This window comes from Pezoporus occidentalis, unplaced genomic scaffold, assembly GCF_034315485.1.
Source record: "Pezoporus occidentalis ecotype Australia unplaced genomic scaffold, CSIRO_AGI_Poc_V1 ctg13, whole genome shotgun sequence".
In the NCBI taxonomy this organism is placed as follows: Eukaryota; Metazoa; Chordata; class Aves; order Psittaciformes; family Psittacidae; genus Pezoporus; species Pezoporus occidentalis.
In genome coordinates, this window is record NW_026913103.1 from 14,737,888 (window position 1) to 14,765,591 (window position 27,704).

Here is a 27,704-nt window from a genome sequence, read left to right on the forward strand (position 1 = left end):
AAAAAGTACCTTCTACAATTTAACACAAAATTCAGGTGCAAGAATTTTAAACAAAAAAAATGAACTAAAGAGCTTTATTGACATCACAGTACATTCAATAGTAATTTTAAGAACATTACAGCTGAAAGAGAATGGCCTGGTTTATATTCTTAATAAGCACTACCGTTCTTGGGGAGAAAAAAAAAAAAAAAAGGTAATGCAAAGAAATCCTATTAGGTATTTAATTCTGAGCAGCATTTGGAAAAAATACACTTATTTACAGATAAAAAAAGGATTCTGGTTTCACCTACATAGCCACAATGTGCCTCTATAATGAGACAAGCCTTTATAACTCATGGAATTTTTAAACATCATAGCACTGGTGCCATAAATTCCTCAGCGTTTACGACGAAGAGGAGTCATTGATCTGAAAAATAGAAGGAAAAGGGGGCAAAAGTTAATTGGAAAAAATAAAAGACCCCCAAACCCACAAACACTTTAGGCTTTAGCTATTAACAGTTTTAAGAGATTTTTCCAAAGTTACTTTTGCCTAAGACAAAAAAATTAACAAATACCATACTTTATTAAAAAACTTCATATGCCGTACACATGAAGACGAATATAAAAAAAATAAAAGTAAAAAGTCAGACAAAATACTTAAAAAGTATACTACCTTGATCGTGACTTAGACTTGTGTTTGCGGCTTGCCTTCTTACCAGACCTTTGAGATTTCTCCATGGAGCATGACCGAATATGCTTCGATTTCTTAGCTTTCTTTTCTTTGCTGCTTCCTGGCGATTCAGAACTACTCCTCGCACTAGATTCGGAGCCTGACCGTTTTTTGCTATCTTTGGTAGTAATTCTTTTGCATTCTTGCCTGGAATCCTGTCTTATTATTTTCACACATATGGACTCACCGCGAGTGAAAGTTCTTTCGCTGTCCCTTTTTCTCTTTAATCTACTGTCGTCATGACTACCAGCCTTACTTTCTTTTTCCTCTTTTTTGGACCTGTCTTTCCTTTTTTCTTGATCTTTCTCCCTTTCTCTGTTCTTTTTTCTGTCTTTATCTACAGCTCCACCCTGCTCCTTCTTCCTTTCTTGGTCTTTACCCTCACTTTTATGTTTGTGCCTATTTCCAGGAGGGCTTCTACGCTGGTCTTCAGCTTTACGCCTATCCCTGCTTCTGCTGCGGCTTGCACGGTTAGCTCGCCTATCTCTGGAACGGCTACTACGTCTATCCCAGCTTCTCTCTCTTGAAGGACTCCGATTTCTTCGCCTCTCTCCTCTTTCAGCACTGTGATTTCTACTAGATCTTCTCCTTTCCCTTATTTTCTCCCTGCTCCTACTTCTCTCTCTCCTGTTTCTGTGGGTGTAACTCCTGCTTCTGCTGCGCCTAACTTTATGTGAAGGTGTCCTACTGCGACTGTGCCTCTTCTTCCTTTTAGGAGAGGAAGAACGTGAAGAGCTGCGACTACTACCTGAGCTACTGCTATAGGATGAACTAGATACAGTGCTGCTGCTGCTACTGCTTCTGCTATTGCTGCTACTGCTACCACTGCTAGAGCTTCCTGACCCACTCCTTCCTGTCCTCTCTTTACCCTCTTTTTTAAGCTCTGTATCAGGAGCAATTGCATTTGGAGATCTTTTCTTTTCATGAACCATATCTGCTTCAATTTCTTTTGCCTCCTGTGATGCCGAGTTACTATTTTGTTCTTTGTTGATAAATTCATTCATCTCTTTTGAAACTTTTTCACTTTGTAGCTTTTCTTCTGGAAAAAAAAAAAAAGTGTGTAAAAGAAAAAAAGCAATTAACTTGGAGTGAAATGACAATAATTTCCATACCATTACTTTTGGCAAAACCAGATTTCCAAGCATCTTTCGTAATACTTATAATAAATACACTGTCTGCCATCATGCCAACTACCCACCAAAAGACTTTTCTCTTTTTGTAACTCTAGAAGAGCTGCAGTCCTGGTTTAGAAAAAGTGCACAACCCACTTTTAGAAGTCCTTGATGTTATTTCCTGTTTCAGTGGCTGAAGACAAAGTTCTCTAACAAATACCCTGGAGCACCAAAACTCTCAAACTCATCTACACAAACATTTTTTTTCCTCCTGCAACTTACTAATTCTTTCCTTCTCCTTCCTACAACACTCCTCTAGCAGTACCTACAGCTCCTGCTTTCCTTCCAGCCCCACTTGTCTGGGTTCAAGTAATCACTGGCTGGTCTGAAGAAGCTGCATTTTCCATAGAGTGCACAGGCGGGCTCTCAACCTCAGAACAGCAGCTGTACCTGCATGTTCTGTAGGACCACAAAAAGCCTTAGAGGAATACCTTGTGCTGTAGTGACATGTTTGTTTTTTTTAAAGAAAACACTGGGTTTAGAGTGTAAGATAACTTAGATTAGTCCTAAATGCTAACAGGTACCAGCAATTCAAATTTTTCCTTGTTTTTATCGGTTTTATAGCAAATGAATTCTAAGGAAGGTAAGAACAGTATAAAAGAGAGACTTATAGATAATTCTTTGCTTAAGATTAAGCTCAAAAGTTAAGACCACAGTATTTAATGTGAATAGATTGTGAAGCTCTTACAAAACAAAAAATTAGTCAGTTTGGATTGTATGTAAGCTTGGTAGTCAGCATGGTAAGAAGACAACAGAATGTACAAATACGTTTCTTGAAAGTAACATAACAAATATCAGGCCAAGATCTTCACAGAGAAAAGTAAAGAAATTCAGACCCTCAGAGCATTTTCCAGAGATTTCCAACCTTAAAAATAGTTTTACTTATTTCTATTCAACCTAGGATCCTTTGCATCACTGGCCAGGGTTTATCTCCTCTTCCCATTTTAAATTGAGCTCAAGAAAAAAATATCTGACATACATTTTTAGCCAAAAAACCCCCAAGCACAGCCTTTTCATGTGGGCTATCACACTGATGTGGACTGAATTAACTTATGGAATAAAACTGCATCTGTAAACCCAGTGATCTTAGTGGCAACTGAGAGTCAAATCTAACCCACAAAAAGAATTCCACCTGCTCCCTTAGATATTAGGTGATAAAGGCAGAAGCCAGACTATGTTAGAAGATGACGTGTTGTATTGTATAGTAGAAATATGCTGCCTTTCCTAAACACCACTACTGTGAGACCCTGAATTTAGTATTCTTTGGTATTCTGGATGTATAGAGTCAGCTTCTTTACTCCAGAGTTACATTTCTGTAAACAGCCTCATGGAGATGTCCCCAAAGTGACATACGGTTTCCTGCACTAGGAATACAGCAGTCACAGGCCACTACTCAGTCACTCTCCATAAAAAGCTATCCTATTATGCATATATCTTACAATACTCAGACAGACAGGAATATTAAGGAACCCAAAAGTTTAGCTAGTTCAGCCTTTTATTAAGAGATCCATATGTCTTATTTCTAGGCCTTTAAAATAAAAAGAGGGAGTCGTCCATCTTGAAATAAGAAAAAAGTATGCTATTGTAATAGCACTTTATTTCTTCTGCAGCTTATGAACTTAGCTCATGACTTCTGCCCACTGTATTTGTGTGTTGATCTACGCTGCTCTTCATCAGTGCAAGGTGACTGTGATTCCCTTTTGACCTACATTATTGGTACAAAAGGAGAAACCTTACCTTGCACAGAGAAGAAGAATTAAATTAGAGATTTGGTTTTGGTTTGTATTTTAAAATCAAGCCTGCCACCTTACGAGAGGCTAAGTGTGAACTGACTGGATTCAGTTATCTTTCCCCAGTATTAGGTATAAAACCCCAGTTATGAAGAACCAACATGTGGAAACAAACCTCTGCTACAACTGAGAACAGCGAGTTTGAAGAAGCTGCAGCCTACCACTGTACATTCCGAATGGAGCACTGCTCAACATTATGTAACAGAAAAGCATGTTTTTTAGATGATGCAAAATATGCTTTATATACTTAAAAGTATATACAACTTTGAGGAATCAAGTTTATACAAACTCCAGTCTGGTGCAGAAAGGTGAAATTTACAGTCTAGTCACAACTGAGATACTAATAATTTTTAAAAAATACATTATACACACACATGAATTTTTATAAAGCAATACTAGTATTTATATAGTACAATATCTATAGCATATAGATACGCACCATGCCTTAACTCTGAAGTAAATATTTTATTGAAAACACTACATGGATTTTTTTTCTTCTTATAAATAAAAGCAGCAAACCCCATTTTGATCAAGTAGCTCAAACCACCTTTTTTGTGAAAACTTTTAGAAGAACATTATTTCTAAATTTGATAGTTTTTGGCTTAAAATGTATTTTCTCTAAGTAGTAAACCCCATATACAGCAGTATATGTAGCATATGTGTATGTATGTAAGCAGTATATGTAAGAAGACATTATATGATTTACCTTCTAGCTGTTTTTCTAGTAGTAGTTGCTGTTCTCGCTCTTTTCTCCAAAATGCTTCCTGTTTTTGCCTGATTCTGTGTCGTAATTCCTCATCATCAGTATCAGATGATTCAGAGCCTCTGTCACTCCTCTCATCTTCACTGTCTCCTGATCCATAACCACCCAGTCCACCTGCGTGCATAAAGTCCAGTCTATCACGAGGAAAGATTAAGCTTTGTTCCTAATATTTCTGTGGGGCAAAGAGGAGAGTAACATTGCCCTTCCTTCACTTCCTCTTCTCTGATGAAGTCACTTTATTCTGGTAAGCGCCAATGGTGTTTGACTGGTGTGACCAAGGCCCCCATATCTGCATTGATGCTCACTGTCTGGTTCTACTTCTTCTGGAATGTTTATTTTCAGCAGGCAACCACTGTGATCATGGTACTTTTTCTATTGCATGGAAGAGCAAAAAAGCTCTCTGTGGAGATCGTAACAGTGCCTGCCTCTGTATCAGCAACTGGACAGAAAATGCCTGGGACCTTTCCCAGAAGACACCTCTGAAATTACTTCAGCCGCCTCCGCAGTCCAAGGCTACAGAAATTCTGAATGCCATTTCAGTTTTCCTATATTGATTTAGAAAACACTGCACTTTGACAGGTATGGAGATGGAACAGAAATGGACTTTCTTCTCCCCTAGAGATATTAATAATTACTTGACTGATAAGAATGATAAAGTCAATTTAAACAACTGACATGGAGATATTTTACTTTCTTTCAGGCTGAGGTTCTTATGATCTTATTGACTTAGTTTTAAAACGTGAATAATTGTGATAACATTCAACCTAATTAATCAGAATTCCAAGTTACAAACACATAACTGATCACTGACACTGACAGTCTTAGATGATAAAAAGCATATTGGGAAAGATCTTTTGCTATTGTTTCTCAAACTGGGATTTCAAACTCTTTTTCTTGTGTTGTTTCTTGTAATATATCATATGGGAGCCTCTGTGCTTAATTAGGTAAAATGATAATACCAAAGATAAAAAAATATTTTTATTTCTAGACTTTCATGTTAATCTAATCAGCTTTCTCTTCCTGCTTGGAAGGATCAAAATGGGAAAGAAATACAAACAGTATTCCTCTCTCTGAAGACTGCAGTATGCTTCTGAAACAATCATACTTTGAAAAGTAAATTTATCTGAAGTTTTTATGTATTTTCAAAATTAGGGCAAGATTCTCACACACTAACTCACACTGACTAGTCCTTTACTCCAAAAACCATCCCACTTATATCATTAGGATCACCTGTGGAACAAACAAAAGTGCTGATAAAGTTATCAGAAAGTGACCCATACTCCTGGGCAATGAAAATCTAGTTTCAAAACGCAATTCTAGAAACGCAAGGCAAGAGTGAAACTCCCCCTTTAAGCCCTCTCAAAAATAAGGAACATACTTACCGAGTCCAGTGAGGGAAGCCAGTGCACTGGACTGTGCCAGCTGTTTTGCAGGAGCTTTGTATCACATCAACAACAGGAACAACATGTTAACACAAATAGCCACGATTTCATAGTCATGAGTCTATGGTATTGTTAAATCTACTACTATTGCTGTTCTTTGGAGGGAGAGAAGAAACATTAAAAATGCATCATCCATTTAAAACCACTTCTAGATTTTCTGACCACGAAGATTTAGAATTTAACTGCAAATTAACAGTGAACAGAAAAAAAGACACAAATATACTCATAAATCACTTTCCAAGTTACAGCATCTGCACATCATTTTCAAGTTTCAGTAGTTACATGTTTAGATTACTCAGTTATGTTAAAGAAATCTTTTACGCAAGTACAATATGTGTTAATAGTGAAAGGAAATTAATTACTAATTGAGGACTCAAGGCTTGTCTCTTTTCACTTCTGAACAGCTAAGAACTTGAGATAAAGATGACAGCATTAAGAAACAGCTACAACTCAAGAGCCATTGACACACAGGTATCATTTTATCTAAAATGAATTGTATGAAAGAAATGAAGTAACTCACAATACACTGCACAGGATGACAGTACATGATCACTGGTTTTGAACTCTACCAAGTTGGATGCATTATACTAAAATTGTTCTTGGGGAGTAACTATGGAGTTTAAATGTTCTAGAGACATGCAAATATAGAATATTCACTGAAGAAACTAACAAAAAACCCCAAAAGAGCTGGCATACCTTTAGTTGCTTTACGGTGAACATCTTTGGCCACATAATAAATTTCTTCATTTGTGACATCTAGGAGAATCTCTGTCAGCAGCATTTTTGTCAGCATCATCTGAAGTAAACGGTATTTACAATTAAAGGCCAAAACACCTTGAATAAATACTATGTTTAAATTTTGTCCATAGAGTTTTCCTTCTTTTGATGGCTGTTAAAATACTCTCCTACATGTGTTATTTTATGACTTCTCGGAACATATGATTTAAAAACATAGGTCTGAAACTGTTTAAATTTGACCTGACTTCAAAAATTTTAGAACAGTTTGTATTTTGACTGTGAACTATATCCATGTGTATTACACACCGCTGATTCCTAAAGTCAAAAATGAATATGTAAATCAGAAATGTACTTGGACTGACCCCATTTATTTTTCAGAAAAGAATAAAGAGCACATTTAAGTCTGATACGCTGTCTCACTGACCCCAATCCTGCAAAAATCATCAGAGGTAACTTATGTAGGATTTTATTATGACATACTTCCTACAAAAATTGAAAATGTTGGTAGCTAGTTCTCCAAGCTGCTCTGCCTGGCCACGTGCTTTGCAAAAATACAGGGCTTTCAATTAACAAGGTTTCAGTTGCACAATTAGCATGCTACTTTGATTTCAAAATATGAAGTTTCTAAATTCCTAGTGACATAGAAAAATTGTTGCTCATCTAGGACTTTCTTGCAAGAATACATTTCTAAAACTCCCTTTCACAGGAACTGAGGTTTAAGCATAGATTTCAGACACTTAATCATCAAAAGTTTTCAGAAATTTGGCAAATTAAGCAAAACCACAGAATTAATAATGATCAGTGTGTAGAGATCACAGTCATTACATTATTTCACTGTTGTGCTAAATACAAATTATGTAACCCATATCCTTGTATATATGAGAAAGAGCAATATAGAGACATGCAAATATAACTCTGCTTTACAGTATGTGCGCTATACCTCTATTGATAGCATCAGGCAGAGAAAAAGTGTTTTACTTAGCTATGCCTGGAAAATAGGAGCAAACAGACAGAAACACTCAGTGAGAACTACATTATTAATACCATTTGATACTCCTTTTCCTCTTCTGTCATTTCTGGTTCGCTTTGCTCCTCTTGAGGAGCCGGGGATGGACTCCTGCTGGTTTTCCCAACGCTTACAGCTTCTGTGTTTTCAGCATCTTCATCTTCCTCATCACTGTCCTACAAGAACAACATCATGTATTTCAGGGAAAACTTAGATGCCAAGCTCATTAGTGTCTATTGATGACAGTCAACTTAATTTACTTTGTACTGAAGTCTGTATTACAGTTATCATAAAACTCTCCTTCCCCCCTCCCAATAAACATGCAACTCCGTCTCTACCCACAGGAGATAACAAAATACAGAGTTGTCAGTTCACTGCCAGAGAGGTACTGAGAACTGCTAACAACTGAGATAACTGCTAAAGTGAACAGAACATAAGGTTTCCTAAATGGGCTCAGTTTAGCAAATACAGGTATCTAAATTTTTCAGCTGCTTCAAAGACCATGCATGCTCCCAAAATACAGAAAAGAAAAAAGCCCAATTTCATCCTTGCTTCTTTGCTACACACATCAAATAACATACTTTTACCTTTCAGACATTAGCAACTCCAAAACACCAAGTAATTATCTACAAAGCAGCAGCTTAACCTTAGTTTTAAGCTACGGAATCAAAGAGAACCAAGAACACACAGTCTCTCTTTTGAGGAGACCAGGAAGTTGATACCTTTCAGGAAATACAAACCTGAGCAAAATGCAACCACTTCTACTTACAAATTTACTTTTCTGAGGTAACCGTGGGCCATCCCCTTCTCCAGCCTCCTCACTTTCCTTTTTTTCTTTTTTAGACAACTGTGAACGTTGCTGCTCCATCCTCTCTTTTTCCAACTTTTTCTGTTTTTCTCGTTCCATCTTTTCCAGGCCCTCACGAATCCAGGCAGGCAGAGTTCTACGCTTCACAGCATCTGCATAAACAAGGTTTACAGTTCTGTAAGATGAACAAACCCTTCCCCAAAAGAAGAAAAAAAAACAAACCAAGCAAACCCAAAGAAATAAACCCTTCACCCCGATCCAAAAATGCCACACATCTGATTGTGGGAAGAAAAAAAAACAAAGCATTTACAAAGCTTTGCCTTTCCCTTCTTTTGTACTTTATATATATATGTAAAAAAAAAAAAAAGTCTTCAAATTTTTATGTTTTTTTTTATTAAGGAGTGGTTAACATGTACCAATCTGTGGAGGCTCCTGCTTCACAGGCATCGTGATAGGTGAACGCTGTCGGTCTCTGAATGAGGGTCTTTCCCTTCGATTTTGAGGAGGTGCAGAAGGTGCTGGTGGACCTGGTGGTCCTGGCGGTCCTGGCTGCCAATAAGGTGGGTGAAAGCCACCTTGAGGTGGACCAAAAGCAGCCCCATGCTGAAAGAGTAATGCAGTTTATTTTTCTTCACATGGTAACACTAAATACAGCATGTGTGCAAGTCCATGCAAGTAGAAATCCACGATTTCTAGGCTACTAAGAGCTCTTAATCTCTTTCTGTGGTCCCCAAGAAACAAGTTTTCCTTAAATATTTAATGTGTCAACTTAGATTGAAGCAGGGATCCTAACAAAGCTGAAAGGGCTTCAACCAGTCTCCTTTTATACTGTGCTAAACAATAAGCCCAACAAGCACCACCTATCTCCAGCAGTTCCTTACCAGCTTAACATCAGAGCATGCAGTTAAATGAAGAGTACACAAAACTAAAAAGTCTAGCTATGGGAGCAGTCTTTCCTTGTAACTACAACATGAGGACAAAAATGGAAAGTTCAAGCTTTTATTACAGAAGTGTTTTGCACTGTGCACTTCCCAGAAATCTTTCATGGCTGCTGCTAATATAGCTGATTAAAATATTAACTGCATCAATATGCAAGTACAGTAGAGACCCTCGGTACTGAGGAAGCTGTATACAACACAAAAGTCACAAGTCTTGAAGCAAAGATGGGGGGATGGGAGTGCTTTAGTATTTTCTGCCCAGAAATGCCTAATTAAACTATTTAAGAGGAGAGTGTTTAGGAAGAGAGTTGCAACATCAAATCTGGTTTTATTATATTTCACTGTGTATTTAAGTCACTAGTGCTAAAAACACTCTTCCACTACAATTTCAGCTCGAGCATCTTCCTGTTACTCACTGCAAAACAAGTTTTCTGTAGAATTTAGAAAAATTAATTTTAAGAGTTGATCTCATAATAGTAAACAAAGGAAATTATAATAAAAATATTTTTATTTGAAATATTTGAAAATTACTGGTTCACTTCCTAACAATATTGCTGAAAAGAATTAAATAATAAAGTAGGCCAGAAGATAAACACTCATTTCTACCCATCTTCACTTGGGTTTGTTTATGAACAGGAAGTGTTTTAACAGGTACAGCTGGTCTTTTATAGCCAAGTTTTGGAAGAAAAATACTGAAAACAGGAAGAAGATCAAAAAAATTTTGTACTTTAAGATTTGCAATGCCCTCTGCTATTATGAGCACTAAAACCACCTACAGATTTATTATGCTATGCAATTTATATGCCAGAATGAAGAAAAAAAAGTGTATGTGGATTTTTTAGAAATACCATTGTTTATTCAAAGAATCACAGTAGATAGGTATAGAGAAGCTCGATGGATCATCTAGTCTATCTCCCTGCAAATACAGGACTGTTCCCTATGGTACGTTATCTAGTGGTTTTAGTACATATTTCTGAGATTATTTTTTTTTCCTCTTCCTCCTCTGTTTTTTTTACTGTTTCTTTTTTTAACCACAAAACTACACAATGTTAATTTCTATACTGGAACATGATGATTCGTTTTAATACTGCAGACAACAGCCATTTCTCATTACTAGTATAGGAAAAAAAAACCCCTTTCGCCTCAGAACAGAACTGAAAACTCTAAAGTCTCTTCTGCAAGGTATTTGGTAAAAATGTATCTTAGCAGATAACAGATTCTGCAGATGTTTGTAGAACTGAAGAATGAAAGTCGCCGCTAGATGATATTAGAGGAACACATCCACGGAAGAGACTCGGCACGCCTACAATATTAAAGCAACAAATATGTTTCACCTGATAGTCAAACTGGTTCACTGGCCCCATTGCAAAGTTATCGGGAGGTCCCCCAAAGTTGTGATTGTTCTGGTTAAACATATGCCTGTTGTCGGAAGCAAATTCCCCACTGTCCTGACTGTTGCTGTCTTCGGACGGAGGAACAATTTCCATCTGACCTGGGGTTGGAGTCATCCACTGCTGATCTGGAGGTGGGTGAGGGGGCTGGTGAGGCATTCCCCATTCTGTTTAGGGTTTAGAATATAATTCAATACCAAGTTAGTACAATTTATGAGTCACCAATCACTCAACGTTTTTGTACCTCTCAAAAGGTTCCTTCCTCAAAGCAACACAGATGATGAAGTTATGAAGAATCATTAATCTACAGACTGTTCCACACTGTCTCAACAATTTCTTCAACTTACTGAAGGAAATACAAATAGCTGTAGCTGAACTAACACCCAGGGGCTGGGGGCAGAACTGTATGTACACAGACACACTGTACATCTGTTTTTATAAATTTCCAATGATACTCAGTCCATAGCACTTATAAACTGTATAAACTGTAGAAGAAGTGACCCTACTTCTCTACTTCAACTAAGTAATGAGCTATTTTATTCCTTCACATAACAGGCTTAGAAGACCTATTAAGGAAAGCTAATGGTTTTCTGAGGAGCACAGCCACTGAAACCTGCTTTCCAAAGTCTTATGTCTTAATAATGGGTGATTCCCAGGATTCTCCAATATCTAGCAGAGCTCCTAGCATAAGCTACAGTCATAAGCCCTCAAACGTAAGTTACAGCTGGCTAACAGAGCAAGAAGTGCCTAAGGAATGAATTAACAGGTCATACGGCCATAACCTTTGTCTTCCTAGGAAATAAGTCTAAATACTCCTGAAGTATTCTAAAGGACAGAATCCTTTATCCTTTAAATACAGCTTACAAGAATTATTGTTAATAAATGCATTAACATTTGACACTATTTAAATGCTCAATTTACGTCAAGTCAACTGATATGGAGAAAGATTAAGCTTTGTAGAAACAAAGTAAATATGTGAAGAGAACTTTGGGTAGCAGTGCATGGTATGATTCAGTTTGTCTACTTTTACACACTGAGAACAACACTGGCTAAATTAAGGGAAGCTAGGTCATATCTTCATCAGCATGGTCTTTTATTAGCATCCCAAAAAACTGGGAAAACAGCATATCCTTTGAATGATATACCCAATCATAACAAAATGCATTGGCACATTGTTTCCTGTCAATAAAAAGGGGTTCCATTCTTCTCACTCCTAGATCTAGGCTGTTTTCCTGTTCTGCATTTTCTGTGTGAGCTTGGGCACCAAGCATTTATGATTATCAGTAAAAATGTCTTCCTCACTTTTACTGTTCTGTGACTGTTTGCAAAAGATACTATTTAAGATATTATTCTCTTTCACCTTAGAGACAGCAAAGCATAGGATGAATATGCTTTATGTGAGCATACTCACACCACAGGATCATATGAAAAACAAAGTGTCCAATGACAGTATTTCTGTGAAAACCTCTACCTATATAGAAATACTGCTAGAATACACACTGTGTACTGCCACATAGTAAAGTTCAAATTCTTGCATATGGCTACAATAACTTAGAGCCCAGAGCAGGCAGGTGAAACTTACGCAAAACCTGATGGCTACACCTCCCTTTTGTAAAGCATACCTAAGAACTGCCAAGGACATTTTCAGCCTACTTCTATGAAGCACTGCAATAAAACAAATGTGAATAGTCACAGTGAAAACTGGAGGTGTTACTCTTTCAATCATTAACAGAACCAAGCATGAAGTGCAGTTTTCACCAAGATGACAGAAAGCATGCATACAGGCTTACTAAACACCTTGCTCACGCATTTCCAATTGCATTAAGAGAATGGTGAGGTAACAAACTTTCAGAAAACAACTTCAGAAAAAATTCAGCAGAAAATACTCAATCTCTACCCCATGCTTATTGCCAGTGTTACTTTATGAAGTTTAAAAAAGAAAATGAATTTTTGGCCAAAACTGAAGTTTTGAGGAAGTTATAAAGAACTGAAATAACTGATATTAATAGAAACGTTCAATCAACTTGTAACTGAAAAATTATGCAGATGACAATCAGATACATAAGCAAAAAATGGAAAATACTAAGTATATGAAACTGAGAATCACAGAAACAACTAGGTCAGAAAAGGCCTTTAAGATCATCAAGTCCAACAATTACCCCATGACTGCCAAGTCCACCACTAAACCATGTCACTAAGGGCCTCATCTACATGGTGTTTGAACACTTCCAGGGACAGTGATTCCACTACTTCCCTGGGAAGCCCATTTCAATGCATGAAAAAATATTTTACAGATAAAATTTTGCTCATCTCATTTTTCAACATTTTAACACACCCAAACCCAGGATCTACAAGCTATATTGTGAACTCATTCTACATGTCAAGATTACGCAAGAAGCAGGTATTACACTACAGGAGAAGGTAACATATACTCTTTAATTCTGAGGCACCCTGTTGCATTCAGTGCTGCTGTTCCTAGGGCAGTGGGATAAGCAAAACACAACATAAGATGTAAGAATAAGAACCCAGGGAAATAGATAACTGCAATTCACACTATCTTTCTGCAACAGTCAGGGCCAGAACAAATCTTTTGCTTATGTATATTATAAACACGATTTATTTTATACAAAGATTACTGAATTGCGTTATCAGACCTTTGTGTCTGTGCTGTTACACATTTTGTGGAACACTTGACTGGGTAGTAGCAGCTGTGATACTCAGTTACGATGCTACTGTTAGTTTTGCATCTTGAAACCTAAGGGACAGGGCATATTCACACCCAAAAATGTCTGACAAAATTAAAATTTCATTATATATTAAATAAAACTAAAAATGAATGCATGGGAAGGAAGACAAACCTGGCTGCCACATTCTGTTGAAGTTGGGATCCCCCTGAAAATTATTATGGTTGTTTGGACCAGACTCTATTGCTGAAATATCCTGTCCGTTCGGCATCATTCCTTGTTGTTCCACTACACTCTGTTGCCCTGAGGCTTCTCGCTGAGCAATCCATGCTTGAGCTAATGCAGCCCAGTCAATCTGGCCTAAAATAAACAGAGGAAATATAAAAGGTTAGTATTCACATGTCTGAAGTTTAAATGTTTCTCAATTACATGTATCACTGCTCAAGAGAAATGGTCAACGTTTACCTTCAGCAAGTACCATGAGCACCATTGAAACACACAGTGTAGAGTAAAACAAACTGAAAGCAAATGTCAGTGTACATACTTGCTGAAGTAGCGTTTCTCTGCATACGTTTAAAATGCCGTAAGGCAGATTATTCTAGGTTCACATTAGCACTGTATGGGTGGTAGCAATACATTTTTTACCTAAGTGATCTAGTTTTGATATCAGAAAAAAAAATATATATATAGCCTTAATTTCTAAACTCAAGTCCAAGAAAGATGCATAGTTATAAATTTATAAATTTATAAATATACATTTTGCAAGGTATAGCCTTTGTATAACCCTCTATTTCTGGAATGCACATTTCTCTCCCCCCTTTTTTTCTTTACTACCATTCCTTCCTGTAAGTAAGTTGCACTCTCAGATGAGGACACTAGTCTGTGTATTATGCTCATTATCAAGTCACGAAATCTCTCTAGTGAAGTTAGAGAAACTGAAGTAACAGAAAGCAATGTAAAACCAGTGTGCCCAATCACCCAGATTATCAAATACACACCTTCACTTTCTTTTACCTATTCCTATATTTCTCTTCATGCTTTGAATGGCTGTCACCTCACTCTCAATTTCAGGTTTATTGCTTTGGTGGGTTTATTTTTTTGATGGGGGAAAGAAATCCAAACAAGAGATCATGATCATCACTGCTGTAACCTAAAATACCATACCAATCTTCCAGTGAGAGTTTTTCTGTGTATAAACTTGCATTAGTATTTCTGCCACACAAGCACTGAATAAAAAGCAGATTTCCTCAAATAAATAATTAATCTTGGCTATAGAACTGGCAGAAATACAGATTCTGTAACTCACAGGGACAGATTCTGTAAAAGTACATAAGGTCTAAATGTTAATCAGTATGACTGGTAAAATGTTGATAATTTGTCCAGGATAACTCAGGTTGCTTGTCTGTACTTTGCATATTAAATATTAACTATGTTAAAACATTTGGAATTGACGCTATTTTTCTAGTTCTTTAGAAAAACATTATAACTGTATTATCTTGGGAGCAGCTACAAAAAAGGCAACTATCAGCCATGCTCTGAACAAAGATTCACAAATCCAATTGACAACAGGAAAAATAAAAGAATCCACAAAGCTTTCCATATACTTACTTGGATCTTGCTGGTGCTGAAATGACTGCATCCACTGCTGTTGGTTCAAAGGCCATTGCTGCCAAGGTTGTCCACCTTGATCCCACATCTTTTAAGTCTTTATATAGTCTATATTTCAACTAAAAATAATAGTTGTATGTTTAAATAGATGCCCATGAAATATCACATAACTGAAACTTACATAACTGCAGACACAGTTAAGCCTTGCAAAGCAAGCTGAAGCAATGCTGGCTTAATATTTTAAGCTGGAGGAAACAGTTCATCCTTTAGAGCAATATCTGCAAACATTACCATTAGTTTCAGAAGCCCAGTATGCTTTCTCTGTATTTTCACAAAGAAATTAACTACAAAATGACGTTCAAGGAGAGGTTTGACAAGTTTATAAGACAAGAACTCATCTGACAGTAAATGCAATTTAAAGTCAAAATGTAAAAGACATTAAGTGATATCCTTGCCTGTTTCTTAAGGAAAAGATGTGTATTTTTCTATACAAGTGTCATGCAAGTCTGTTAAGCGAGACAAAGGAAAATCACTGAATGGTAAAACACATCATTAATGATTGCACAGGTACAACAAGGTGTCCACATGCATTTTATGTGCTGTACAGGCTCACTGTAATTTCTAAACGATACATGCTTTTTGAGGAAGAAGAAAAAAAAAACCCACAAGCCTCTGCTTAGCTGCACATTTACCACATGGTCTCTTAAAATCATGAGAAACATTTATTGGTGCTGTGCTCCATGCCCTGAGCAGGCAGCAGCAGCTCTAGGACCCGATGGCTCCATAACCTGCTTTAAGTGAAGCTCCAGGACCACCTTTGCAAGAATCTGACAAGGCAGAGCAGCCTACCAGGTTGGTATGCCTATAATAGAATGCCAGCTCTTTCCGGTCATTTGCACCTCCTGCGTACACCTAACCTGCTACTACACATGGAGGACCAGTGGCCACCTGCACTGCTCCAAACAGCTTTTCTGAAGACAAACCCTGGGCGCAGTTTTGAGAACATTCTAGAAGCTGTTCCCAAACACCAGTGGGGTAAGACTCCCTCTGTCCTACCCACTTCGCAACAGGCTTCACTCTCAAAGAACATATCCTCATACCATTCACCAGACAATCCTCGATTTCACGCAATAAAACCATCAACCATGTAGGCTACTTCAAATACTCCAAACTTAAAAGAAACAGAAGCATTCATTCACAGGAGGTGCACACAAAACCTCACTGTGGCTCACAGCCAAGTGCAATACAGGATAGATGAGTACAGCCTGTCAACTTCAGAAGAAAGTAGCTCAGAGCAGCCAGTGCCACTCAGGTGGCCAGCCAGGAACATAACCACAACTGCTCTTACAGAGCAGGATGCAAGCATCCCTGGCTCTGGCAAAGCCAGACAGAGCTGGCTTTCAGCACACAGAAAAATAGAGTAGATCCTACTTGCAAAGGGATCTCATGCTTAGTGCTTACACATTCGTACAAATAATTACATGACTGCATAGGAAGAGAGCATCACGTTGCAAAAATGCACAACAAAAAAAGCTATACAGAACATCGCGGGGTGTTGGGTCATGCAGAGGTGAATGCAATCTTGTCTCTTGCATACTTCTGTCATATTTTCTTTTTAATCTGAAAAACTGGAGAACACCTTTGTTCTGAAACCACTTATATTCAAGCCAGTACAAAAATTATGCATGTACGGCTCAGAAAAATTCAGTTGCAAATGCCTTTTGGGGTGGGGGGGGACGACACAGGACTGCAGGGGGGGAGCTTAAAACAAGACCAGATCAACTTTACAACAGCAAGAGCACTGGGCAAAACCTACTTTACCATTTTCACTATCTTTTCCTACAAAATTCAGTATGGTGGTTGTTTTATTGTGGTAAGGTTTTTTGGTTTTTGTTTGTTTTTTTTTTTCTTTCGTCCTTTTTTCTTTTTTACATTTTTATCTGTACCTAGGAAATCAACTTTCTTATACCAATTGAGTGCAAGGCTGGCTAATAATGCACTTAATGCAACATTTAAGCAGGCCCTCACATACATAACTCTCCAAATACTCCTATGTGCATATTTCATACACCAAGTATGAAGTAGTAACCTCATATACTATTTCCACCCTAAAGAAGAAAAAGATAAGTTTCTTCCTCCCCTCAGTTCATCTTTCCATCCAGAATCCAAATTCTTTCAATTGTCAAAATAAACTTGTTAACATCTTAAACCAAAGTTGTAACAACTGTGGTTCAAGATAACCACCAGCCCTGAACAGCCTCTCCCCTTGTTCCCAGCTGTTAAATCACAAATTCAACTGAAGTGCAGCCTCTTACATACAGCTTTTACCTGATAGGATCAGATGAGATTTAATTTTATGGGACTGTTTCTGTCCTAAAATCTTAGATACTTTGGATTTATTTTTTTTTTACATGCTCCAGCTAACAGAATTAGATTGTAATAAACTTTTGTACCTGATAAAATGTTTATCAGTTATCTGTTTCTCATGGATTCTGCACTGAAAAGGACATTCAGTATTTGAGCCTTTTCTTGTTTATTTGCAGGCCTTGATCCTCACTGTGGACAAGCTGAAGCACCAGTTTGGAGAGTAAGAAGGCCTAAGGTAGCAAATCCCTCCAGATCTCCTGTGCATATCCTGTCCCTGAAATAGCAACTATCTTACCATTTTATAAAGTGTTCAAAGAAATTAACTCAACTTTTTGGTGATAGGGAGATAAATTATTCTGCAGCTATATCAACTGGCATCTGAAAAGGTGACCATGAGACACAGAATACAGGCAGTGACTTTAGGCAGCAACACCAGGCAGCAGCAACATTCATTCCCCTCCTGGTTTACCTCTCAGCATAGGATGCTGAGGCCAAATCCACACTCCAAAGGACTCCACCATCTCCCCATCAGAGAGCAGCACTGACCCAGGACACCTACCATTCATCCAGGCTGCTCCCAAACACGTTTCAGGTATCAGCACAGACCTGGGACTCAGAAGGCAGTTAAGACGTGTTCATTCTGGTTTGGAAGGTCAAACACTTACCCAGTGCCAGCTGGCTTCAGGGCCAGAATGAATAACCCTGTCAGGTTTTAGCTGTTACCGTACATAGCTGCTTCTTCATCAGTCTGCAACATAATATGGCCTAGAGTCTTCAAGAGGTTATCTCACCTTATTATTGCTATTTTGGGCAGAGAAATCAGGTGGGGGAGTTCATTTCTATTTTGATGCACAACAAGACAGCAACAGCTGTGTAAAACCTTGAAGAACTTCAACATTTGGTTAATTCAATTTATGCCATCCAGAACAGACTGATTTAAGATCACTGCTATTTGAACCTGCTAAATTTTGTTCATGGACTGTATTTGAAAGCTTTTAATTCTGTATTGCATTTGTACTTTCACTATTTTCCTGAAGAAACGTTGATTTTCTTAGGTTGGCAACTACAAAAAATGCTGGCTTTCAAGCACACAGATTTATTACCAAATTCAATATAAAAGCTTTCTTTACTCATGAGGAATATGTACTACACAAATCACTTTCTTTATGAAACTGAACAGGCAAAAGCCCTTTTTCAAATATCATGTGAAGACTAGCCAAAACTATTATTAATTCTTATTTTTATTTCAATTTGATCTTCAGTATGCTATTCTTTGAAAAGAAACAAACTAGATATGAAGGAATATGAGCATCTTAAAATGTTTATAAAACTAACCTTAAGGTATATTGGCTAAAAGACCACATGTATTCAAATTCTTTAATACTGAAAACAAAATGATATATTTTAATATGCTCTATTCAGAGACAGTGAACAGAACTGGTTTGCTGTATGGCCTCTCCATCTGTACGGTGACCTGAAAGAAAGGGACACCATTGCTAATTCCTCCGTTTTTTGCTCCCTACTTGGTTTCCTGCACCTTTTCAAAGTTTTCACTCACTGGTATAAGGTAAACATGGAAAAGGTACTTGATGTACAATCTTCTCAGTACAGAGAGGCTACAGGCATTCAAAGATGATTTACTGTCTTTACAAAATATTCTGCTAAGCACTGTTTAATGGTTTCATCTCCTATTAAGTTTCTGAGGCAAACAAACTGGCTTTAGTTACTCCTTTTTACATAAAAGTAATGCAACTTTGTATACTGTTTGGGAAACTTTACTGTGTATATAAAACTCTTAAAGAGAATCTCATTGTCCCAGGAGACATCTCTGACAGTTTCCTTTGCTAATGATGCTAATTTAAAGATGTCGAAAATAAAAACAGTCTGAGGCAAGTCTTCTGATAACGAACAAACCAAATCAACACTTTTGAACCTCAGTGCCATACAATGAAAGGGAAAGGGCACAAACTGTTTCTAAAAGAACTCAAAAAACACAGCAAAGAAAATGTAGCCTGTTCCCAGCAACTTTACATTTACTGCAAGGGATTCACACCCAACCTGGGGAAAAGAGACAACACCAAACCCAAAACCAACAGTGCCTCTCCACCAGCCAAATAGGTAACTTAGAGCTTGAAACAGTTGAAACCTCTTGCACTAACGTATGTGGACAAGAAGCAAACATTTTCCTGAGACACATAAAGTAGTAATAATGGAGAAAAGAGAAGCAAAGTCTTCTCCCACCTAATTAAAATCTGCACTGCCAAAACTAACTTAGGGTGCTGCCACATGAATTATAAATGAGTTTTAATTTCTTACAAAAAGAAAATAAAAAATCAGCATCACCTGAAAGAAGCTTCACCTATCACAGCAGAAGGCTCTTAGGCCCACTAGTAACAACACATGGCCAAATACACATCAGAACATCCAAATCGCAGTGAAACAAGTTTTATTTTCCACTGAAGGGGGGGAGGAGGCGATGAACACTGGCTATAATCTACTAAATTCAAACCTTAACAAGACCTTAACAGAGAGGTACAAGAACTGAGAAATCGTTAAGACTCACCAGTTCTAACACCACCAGTGCTTACAACAGGCTTTGAAAAGCAAACAGGTTCACAGAATGGATCGATTTTACAGGTACCTATTTGCAAAGGAAAATGCAGATACTACCCCTCTCATGATGATGGTGTAAGCTTTTTTTATTTACCTCTTCTATCCTCCATTTGCACACAGCGCTTCTGCTTTCTCTAGCAGACACAGAAGAACACTTATTGGTGCTTAAAGAGACATTCCTGATGTTAGATCACAGAACAAGAACCTGAATCTATTAAAAATCTGTTTACCAATGAAGACATAAGCCAATTCGGGATTCTTTTTGTTTTATACAGAGGCACAATCACACAGGAAAAATATCCCATCGATTCGCATTTAATTTCAGTTACATGTACTTAACAGATCATGAAAAGTTAACATGAGATCTTAAGATTTTGCTAGAGTATTTAAGAGCAGCAATGTTCTGAAATACATTCTGTCATATGTTTACAAGTGTCCTGGGTTCAGCAGTAGCAGTCATGCTTCTCCTTCTTGGTAGCTGGTGCAGTGCAGTGTTTTGACTTTCAGCCTGGGAACAGAGCTGATAGCGATGTTCTGGTTTGGCCAAGGACTTTCTGAGCCTCATGCTCTGCCAGGGAGGAGGGGAAGCCAGGAGGAAGCAGAGACAGGACACCTGACCCAAGCTAGCCAAAGAGGTATTCCATACCACAGCACGTCATGGCCAGGATGTAACTGGGAGTTAGCCGGAAGGGCTGGGGGACTGCAGGGTTGGAGGAGGTATCGATCAGAGCTTGGTCGGGCTGGGGGGGGCGAGTTATTGATCGGCTGGTGCTGAGGTGTTGTGTTGTATTCTCTTCCCTTGTTATTTCCTTTATCACTGTTATTATTGGTGGTAGCAGTAGTGATTTGTGTTATACCTTAGTTACTAAACTGTTCTTATCTCAACCTGTGGGAGTTGCATTCTTTTCGATTCTCCTCTCTGTCCCTCCGGGAGTAGGGGGAGGGAAAGAAGGAGGGGAAGTGAGTGAACAAGCTGTCTGCCTGGTTTTAAACCACGACAACAAGAAAAAGATTCCTATTCAAAGGAGGGAACAACTGGAACTCTATTCAAAGGCAGGATCTGCTGAAGTTCTATTACAGCAAATTACTGGTACTAAATGTGCCACCTTTGAAAGGATTTCTGGTGAAAGCTCCTCTGCTGACAATAAAAGCTGACAACAGCAGCATAGATAGGACTTGCCTTGATCTCCAGCAGACAGCAACCTCTGATGGCCAAGAGCACCCACGAAAATTTAAAGTTGGTGTCAAAATCTCTACTATACTCCGCTATTTTACCCAACAAAAAGCTAGGTTGAGACAGAGAAAGAATAGGTATTTTAAAAGACAACTTTCTACTTCTCTCCTCAATTGCGATGTGCATCTCAGCTATAGATTATACCTATTCTTTTAGGAAAATGCCATCTCCTTCAACATGCTTATCTGTCTGCAAAGTAAGTTATTTTCTGATACGGTTGTATGATGTGTCCAGACACACCACACATACTGAAAAGTATTAGACGCTACTTACCAGTAACCAGAGTTTTGACTGATAGTTCACATGCTCACCTTTTAACTCTGGGAGACTTCCCCAGCACTCCCCATAAAACACAGTTACCTTGATATAATCTGACTTTCACAGAGATGGGGATGCCACCCTGTCAAATAGAGCATGGTTTCCTGACAATTTCCCAATGGCACAGTACTTGGTGAAGGAGCCCTTCAGTTATTTGCCCACATGTAAAAAATGGGCCTGTTTTTTAGACAAGGCCACCAATCGAACTTGAGCTCTACCAGGCTCACTCAGATTCCTCAGACAACTCTACACTGGCAGCTTTGTAGTATAAGATTATCAAATCTGATAGCCAGTTCAATAGCACTTGTGCAGAGGTAACTATGCTCAGCCCTCTCAACCATACATAGGAACAGTCTTAGGGAGCAAGGCTCAGTCCTGTGAAGTTCAAGAGACAAAGCCCACTTATCATCCTGGAGATGCTATCTTTCTTATACACCTATGACACTGGTTGCAGCAGAACTGAAAAATATCAGGAAGTTTCACCTTGAAAGGTAAGCAAGACTTGCCCCTACATAAAATTTAAGAGAGCTAATGGATAATCTCAATTTCTCCAATGGATGCAGATAGTCTAAGACAAGAAACACAGATACTTACAAAGTTACCTCAGCTCCAGGTGAGCATCAGGAAAATAGCTAACCATACCTAGTTGGCCAGGCGAGTACATCAAGCACACTCTTTTCTTGCTCTAACTTCCTGTTGTGACATTATGCTTCTCCTCATTATGAATGTTACACAGCAGAACACCTTGCACACTGACACCTTCTGCAGAAGAGATTTGGAGATTCTGAATGGGTTGTCCCAAGAAATTCATGGAAGTGAAATATCTTAGCAATGAAATACAATTAATCTCTGGAAAATGAAATTAAACAGGGTATTTGTTAGAAGAAAGATTACCTCAACACCAAGAAAGAAGGAGAGAGCCTAGGACTCAAGCTGTCCCTAGGAGGAACAGAGCAGGCACCTTTTGCTGTGTCATGAACTTAAAAGATCAAAGTCAGGAACTCTTACATCAGACATCAACATCATTTGACTAGATCTCCAGGACACACAATCTGGCAGTCTGGTTTATTCAAGCCTGTAGACAGGTAGACTAATAATATGATTCCAGAGCCTACAGAACCAAAGCAAATAACCAAGTGCTTTCTGATGCAGAAGAGAAGCTATTGCATCACCTTCCTGATAATGTTACTCATCATCCCTGAACGCCTGGTCCACAAGTGATGCAAGATGGCCTGACAAGTTTTACTTGCAATCTGAGCTCTAACACATAGCTGCAGAAGTTCTTGCAGTGACTGAAGATCTCATCTTGAAGGCCTTCCAAATAGGCACTGCATTTTAGCAAAGTATCCACCATCTAAATAAAGAAAGAAGCTGAAACCACAGGCAATCATGCATGCTTTGAGAACACCTATATAGCTAGCCTTTGGACCCCAGGATTTAAATGCAACACACACTTTTTGATATTGCATTCATAGAGTAAAAAAAAAGCAACAAAACAAACCTACAGATCCTGCATCTCCTCTAAGACAACCTGCCACTGCAGCCATGACTTTTGGCTATCTTTTGATCTACAGAGCAGCTGAAGGAAAGGATCCCAAGAGGTTGGATTCCTGGTTTGTAATAAACTGCAAATACTGGTTTTGAAATGAATTAATATTAAATAATCAGTGCCATTAGCTTTCAGCATGAGTTCAAGACAACACAAGCAGCAGTCTCTGATGCTCTTCGTGGAACTCCTGGGCTGCAGGGAGTTACCCATCTCGCATCCACAGAAGGATCTCAAAAGCACCACATACTGTGTGGACAGAGTTTCTCTGTCCCCTATAGGCTTAAGCCTGGAGATGGACCTAAAGGAAAAAGAAGATGTCTCAGAAGTAGAGGCCCTTGAAATCAAAAGCCTGATCTCTTGACCTTTTGTATAAGCACCTTGTTCTAATGTAAGGTATCTTCCTTTCATTCAAGGTAGTCGAAATTGACTTTGTGAAGTTTTAGCACAGTGACTGAAGGTTTACAGTGAATTTCTGTGATGAATTTTATGGAACCACTCATTTGCACACAGGATAAATCTAACCATACATTCACAACCCTAGAACAAAGCAGGTAGCAGAAAGACAGGAATCAGACCAACAACATGAAGAGTTCAAGCTTGAGAGCTGCTTCTCTCCCACCTTCCCCCTCCCCCTCCCACTATGCTACTGCTTCATTAGGGTCATGACAGCAGAGGCATCACTGATGAGGCTGGAAGGACTAGTGGATAAATACAGATACAACCCCAACAGTTCACATGTTTCTCCCAAGGAATGACACAGAGCAGCTCATCCATGTGAACTGGAGTCCAAACTCAATAAAGGACACAATGTATAGATTCGAAGAATATCTATCTCAGTGTGCTCCAAACTGGAAGGAAATTTAAAACTAAGCACATCTTCCACTACTGTGCCACTGGAATAAAGAATAATTTACTGTAATAATATGTACACAGCAGGTGACTGAAAAGAGAGGTACAAAAGAAAAATAGCCTCACACAGCCAGAGGAGCCCTTCTACCAAGATGAAAAATTTAATGCAAAAGGGTACCACAAGAATCAACAGCTGGTGGTCCTAATGGGGGGGACCCACATAAATCAGAATGCCTCTGCAGCTGAAAAGATCTGGGAGTATGGGAGCATTCTGCACCCTATGCACCTGTGTAGGAACCAACTCTAGGCATTACTCCAGAAGGGCTGCAGACACACATTCACTCAGAGTCAGAACAAATGAGTACTATCTTTCAGACAAAAGCACACCAGCTTCCATTTCGTTTGTGAAAATGAATATTTAGTACTGTATTATACTCAGCTGCTGCTTAGAAAATGAAACTTTTCTGGGCTGAGATAAGTTTGTAATAAATTAGGAAAAAAAAATTAAAATAACTATGTTGACTGCTACTCTGTTTCACCTATCACACTTTAAGTTGAGCACAAACTTCTATACATCCCTTAGGGAATTACCCTAAACTGTTGCAGATGTTTAATGCCCAGAAAGTATGGATCTTTCTCTTAAGAGCTAGTAGCTAAACTGGTGTGTCTGCTGTGTCCAGCCAAAAACATGCAAAATTCTTCCAGCCTATTTACATCTGTGCATTACTAGAATGCTGGAAGTCAACTTCACTTACTCCACTGCATCAGCGTAACTTCAGTTACACCCATTCTGCCACATCATAACTATTCTTTCTCAGATTGAAGAACAGAGGCCTTCCAAATGTGTAACCAAGATCCAAAATACAGAACCAGAAAAAGAACTGAAGAAAACAGCTTGTTCTGGGACAAAGTTTTCCAGAACCAGGTTCACACATCAGCATGTCCGACTAATACAGTGCTACCAAGATGAAGTAGGCTGAGCAAAGGCCAAATAAAAAAAAAAAAGGAAAAACAAAAAAAAAAGTACTATGAAAACTTCAGTGAGTCATTCAAGCAGTGCTTCCACAGTCTGCTACTTTAAACTTCAATCTACATATCCACTCAGCTGAAGCCAACCCTTTCAAAAGAACAAAATGAATTTTGGGGGAAGTCTGATCTGCTTATTTTTTGCACATATCATTCCAACAGAAGACCTGATGCTAGATTTGCAATTAGCATTATGTTTTTTCTGAAGTGAACTGTCCATCTGCAACTTCCTCCTTGACGAATATGCACTGCACAAAGAGTACTACCAATAACTAAACAACCAACCAACTACTCATTGCTGGTCAGGAGCAGATATTACCCTCAATGATACACATTATCACTTAAGGAAGAGAGCTCAGCTAGTGATGAAAAAAGGTTTAATAAAACCTGCTCATAGTGTCACTTGTTGCCAAAGGCAGGTATCTCAGTCATGAAAAGAAGGGAGACAGGACACCACTGTGTCCATAGTATATTTGCATAATCCTGCACCTAACTGAAAATCAAACATTGTTAAGACTCCTCCCTATCACTATAGATTACATATGGTGAGCTGCCCACTAAAACACTGCAGAACTATGCTAAATTCATGGACTTAAGCCCTCCAATACCTCCGAGCCCAAAAGTGGAGAAACCACTCTTTGAGAGCAGGAGTTTGCATGTCACTCTGACAAAGACAATAAGGAATTCTTGTAATGACATAATAGCAGAGATGACACCAGGTTTGCTGCTGCCCCAGACTAATTAGAAATCAGTAGCTTGTCTTCTGATGGTCACTGAATTGTCAGCAATTCCAGTACCTTGTCCCTGGACAAAGCTGAGGCTCTCAGTTCCCCAGTTTTACAATCACAGGGAGGCACAGCTTCTGTCACCTTCAGAAGCGGCACTATCTCTTAGCATGGCCTGACCTTTGAATTTGAAAGGGGTTTCTTACTTCTACACGTGATACAGCTATTCAGCTGGACTGAACTGTTATTTGTAACTTTGCCTTTGTAAAATGATGCTTAAATACTGTCTGCTGGTAGACATGACTTCTGCTTTGAAGACTACCATTCCTCATCTTTAAAAGGTGGCTGACACTCTGCCTTAACACAAATCCTTTAGGGCATACCTCGTTCCCTGTATCCCACACCTTTCAATATTTTTTGCATACAAACATTTACAAGTATGGCTGTAAGAGAAGAAATAAACAATAACCAAGGTGGCTGAATAGTCTGTATACTGATTTGTTCCAGCCCTCTTACCATTTTTGTGGCCTTATCCTTAACTGTAAAGCCTAGCACATCCCATCCAAGTTTAGTTCAGTGTTTAACTTTGTGGGATTGTCCGAGAATCTGTGCATAAGTGATCAATGCAAAAAGCTGTGGTTTGCTTAGGATCAATGTAGAAACATCCTGTGTTTACCAAACTACTGAACCAGGTTCAGGTATCTTCAAAATGTTGCTGCATGTAATTAAACTGTTAATGTTAGTTCTCTGGAGCCCTCCAGCGGAATGAGCTCACGAGAATCGCCACGAAACCCATGAAACAGCACAAATATTCCACGGAGACATTTTATCTGCAGAAGCCAGGCTGCTGACACGGTCAGCTACCCCTTACTGGTGCTCCTTAGCTAGGCTACTGACTGCATCAGTAGACGTTCTCCCCTACACATCCGGGGGCGTTGCTGCACGGGCACCGAGCAGCACCGGTCCCTCGGCGCGCCCGGGCCGGCTGCGCGCTCCCCCCGCGAGCCCGCTTACGTGCGCTCCTCACGGGCCGCTCCCGGTCACAGCGCTGGGCCACCAGCACCCGCGGCGGCTTCACTCCCGGCACGGGCGGCCCCGGGGCATGCGCACGGGCAGGTAACGGACCGGGCCTCCGCGGACACCGGAGACCCCGCAAGGAAAGCGGCGCATGCGCGCTAGGAGGGACCGAGGTCCCGAGGGCTCCCCGGCGCCGGCAGCCCTTCGTCCCCCCACCGCGCATGCGCCGCGGAACACCGGGCGGCGGGGGCGGTCGAAGAGCTCGAGTCTGCCCTTCTCACTCAGGCCACCGGCTTCCGTTCGCAGCTGCACGCCCTCCAAAGACTGCCGGCCCGGCTCGGCTCGGCTCGGCTGGGGGAGGAGGAGAAGGAGGAGCGAAAGGGAAGCTCGGGTCAGCTCGACAACCGCCGGCCCCCGGGAGCGCTGGCGAGCGCAGCCTGCCCCGTTACTTACACTCTCCCCTGCCTCCCGCCGCAGGCGCTGCCGCTGCTATCGCTCCACCGTCGCCTCCTCTCTTTCACTCCCCGTCTTCCCGAACAAGACAATATGGCGCCTAGTGGCGGTCACCCGGAAGTAAAATGCGTCACGGCGTTGACCTTTGCCTGGAACACGCGAGCGCCTCTCGCCACCATCTTTGCTAAGGGCGCGCGGAGAGTCGGGTGGTGCATCCCTTGCTTGCCCCCAGCGGCAGGAAGCGAAGGGCAGCGGGAAGTGTCCGGTGCCGCCATCTTGATTGTGGGCAGCTACACCAGTTCCTGTTTGTCGCCGCTCTCCATGGCAGCCGCGGCAGGGGAGAAAGGCGGGGTCGTGCTCCTAGCGGTGTGCTCCTCCAAAGGAGCGGCGCGGGATTCCCCATTCCGCCTGTATGCGTTAGTGTGAGGGGAGCCGGGAAAAGTTGTCAGCCCTGCTGTCTCCACAGGTGATTGCTAGTGAGAGTGTCCCAGGGTAGAGGAGGGC

The 27,704-nt window shown here is 39.7% G+C and overlaps 1 protein-coding gene across 3 annotated transcripts; it reads right to left on the reverse strand.

Moving 5' to 3' along the window:
- Window positions 1-27,314, reverse strand: PNISR (PNN interacting serine and arginine rich protein). 3 transcript variants are annotated; one of them, XM_062608461.1, is made up of 12 exons: window positions 27,201-27,314; window positions 15,050-15,168; window positions 13,616-13,801; window positions 10,701-10,924; window positions 8,845-9,031; window positions 8,390-8,580; window positions 7,659-7,796; window positions 6,573-6,672; window positions 5,817-5,870; window positions 4,378-4,548; window positions 653-1,745; window positions 1-406 (listed from the first exon to the last, which is right to left on the reverse strand). In XM_062608461.1, the coding sequence occupies exons 2-12, from the start codon at window positions 15,135-15,137 to the stop codon at window positions 376-378; spliced, it is 2,463 nt and encodes an 820-aa protein (XP_062464445.1). In that variant the 5' UTR covers window positions 15,138-15,168; window positions 27,201-27,314; the 3' UTR covers window positions 1-375. The 3 variants fall into 3 exon arrangements, with proteins under 3 accessions (XP_062464445.1, XP_062464443.1, XP_062464444.1); XM_062608459.1 differs by having other exon boundaries at window positions 653-1,748; XM_062608460.1 differs by lacking the exon at window positions 27,201-27,314 and adding an exon at window positions 26,745-26,888 and having other exon boundaries at window positions 653-1,748.
- Window positions 27,315-27,704: the final 390 nt, after the last annotated feature.

What these genes read in the sequence shown, in the direction of transcription:
- PNISR (XM_062608459.1), bottom strand. Translation starts at nt 15,137, where the DNA reads ATGTGGGATCAAGGTGGACAACCTTGGCAGCAATGGCCTTTGAACCAA. An exon ending in GCAGGAGCCTCCACAGATTG is followed by an intron (nt 8,581 to 8,844) that starts GTACATGTTAAC and finishes TTGTTTATGCAG; the next exon opens with ATGCTGTGAAGCGTAGAACT. An exon ending in GGCTTCCCTCACTGGACTCG is followed by an intron (nt 4,549 to 5,816) that starts GTAAGTATGTTC and finishes TTATGCACGCAG; the next exon opens with GTGGACTGGGTGGTTATGGA.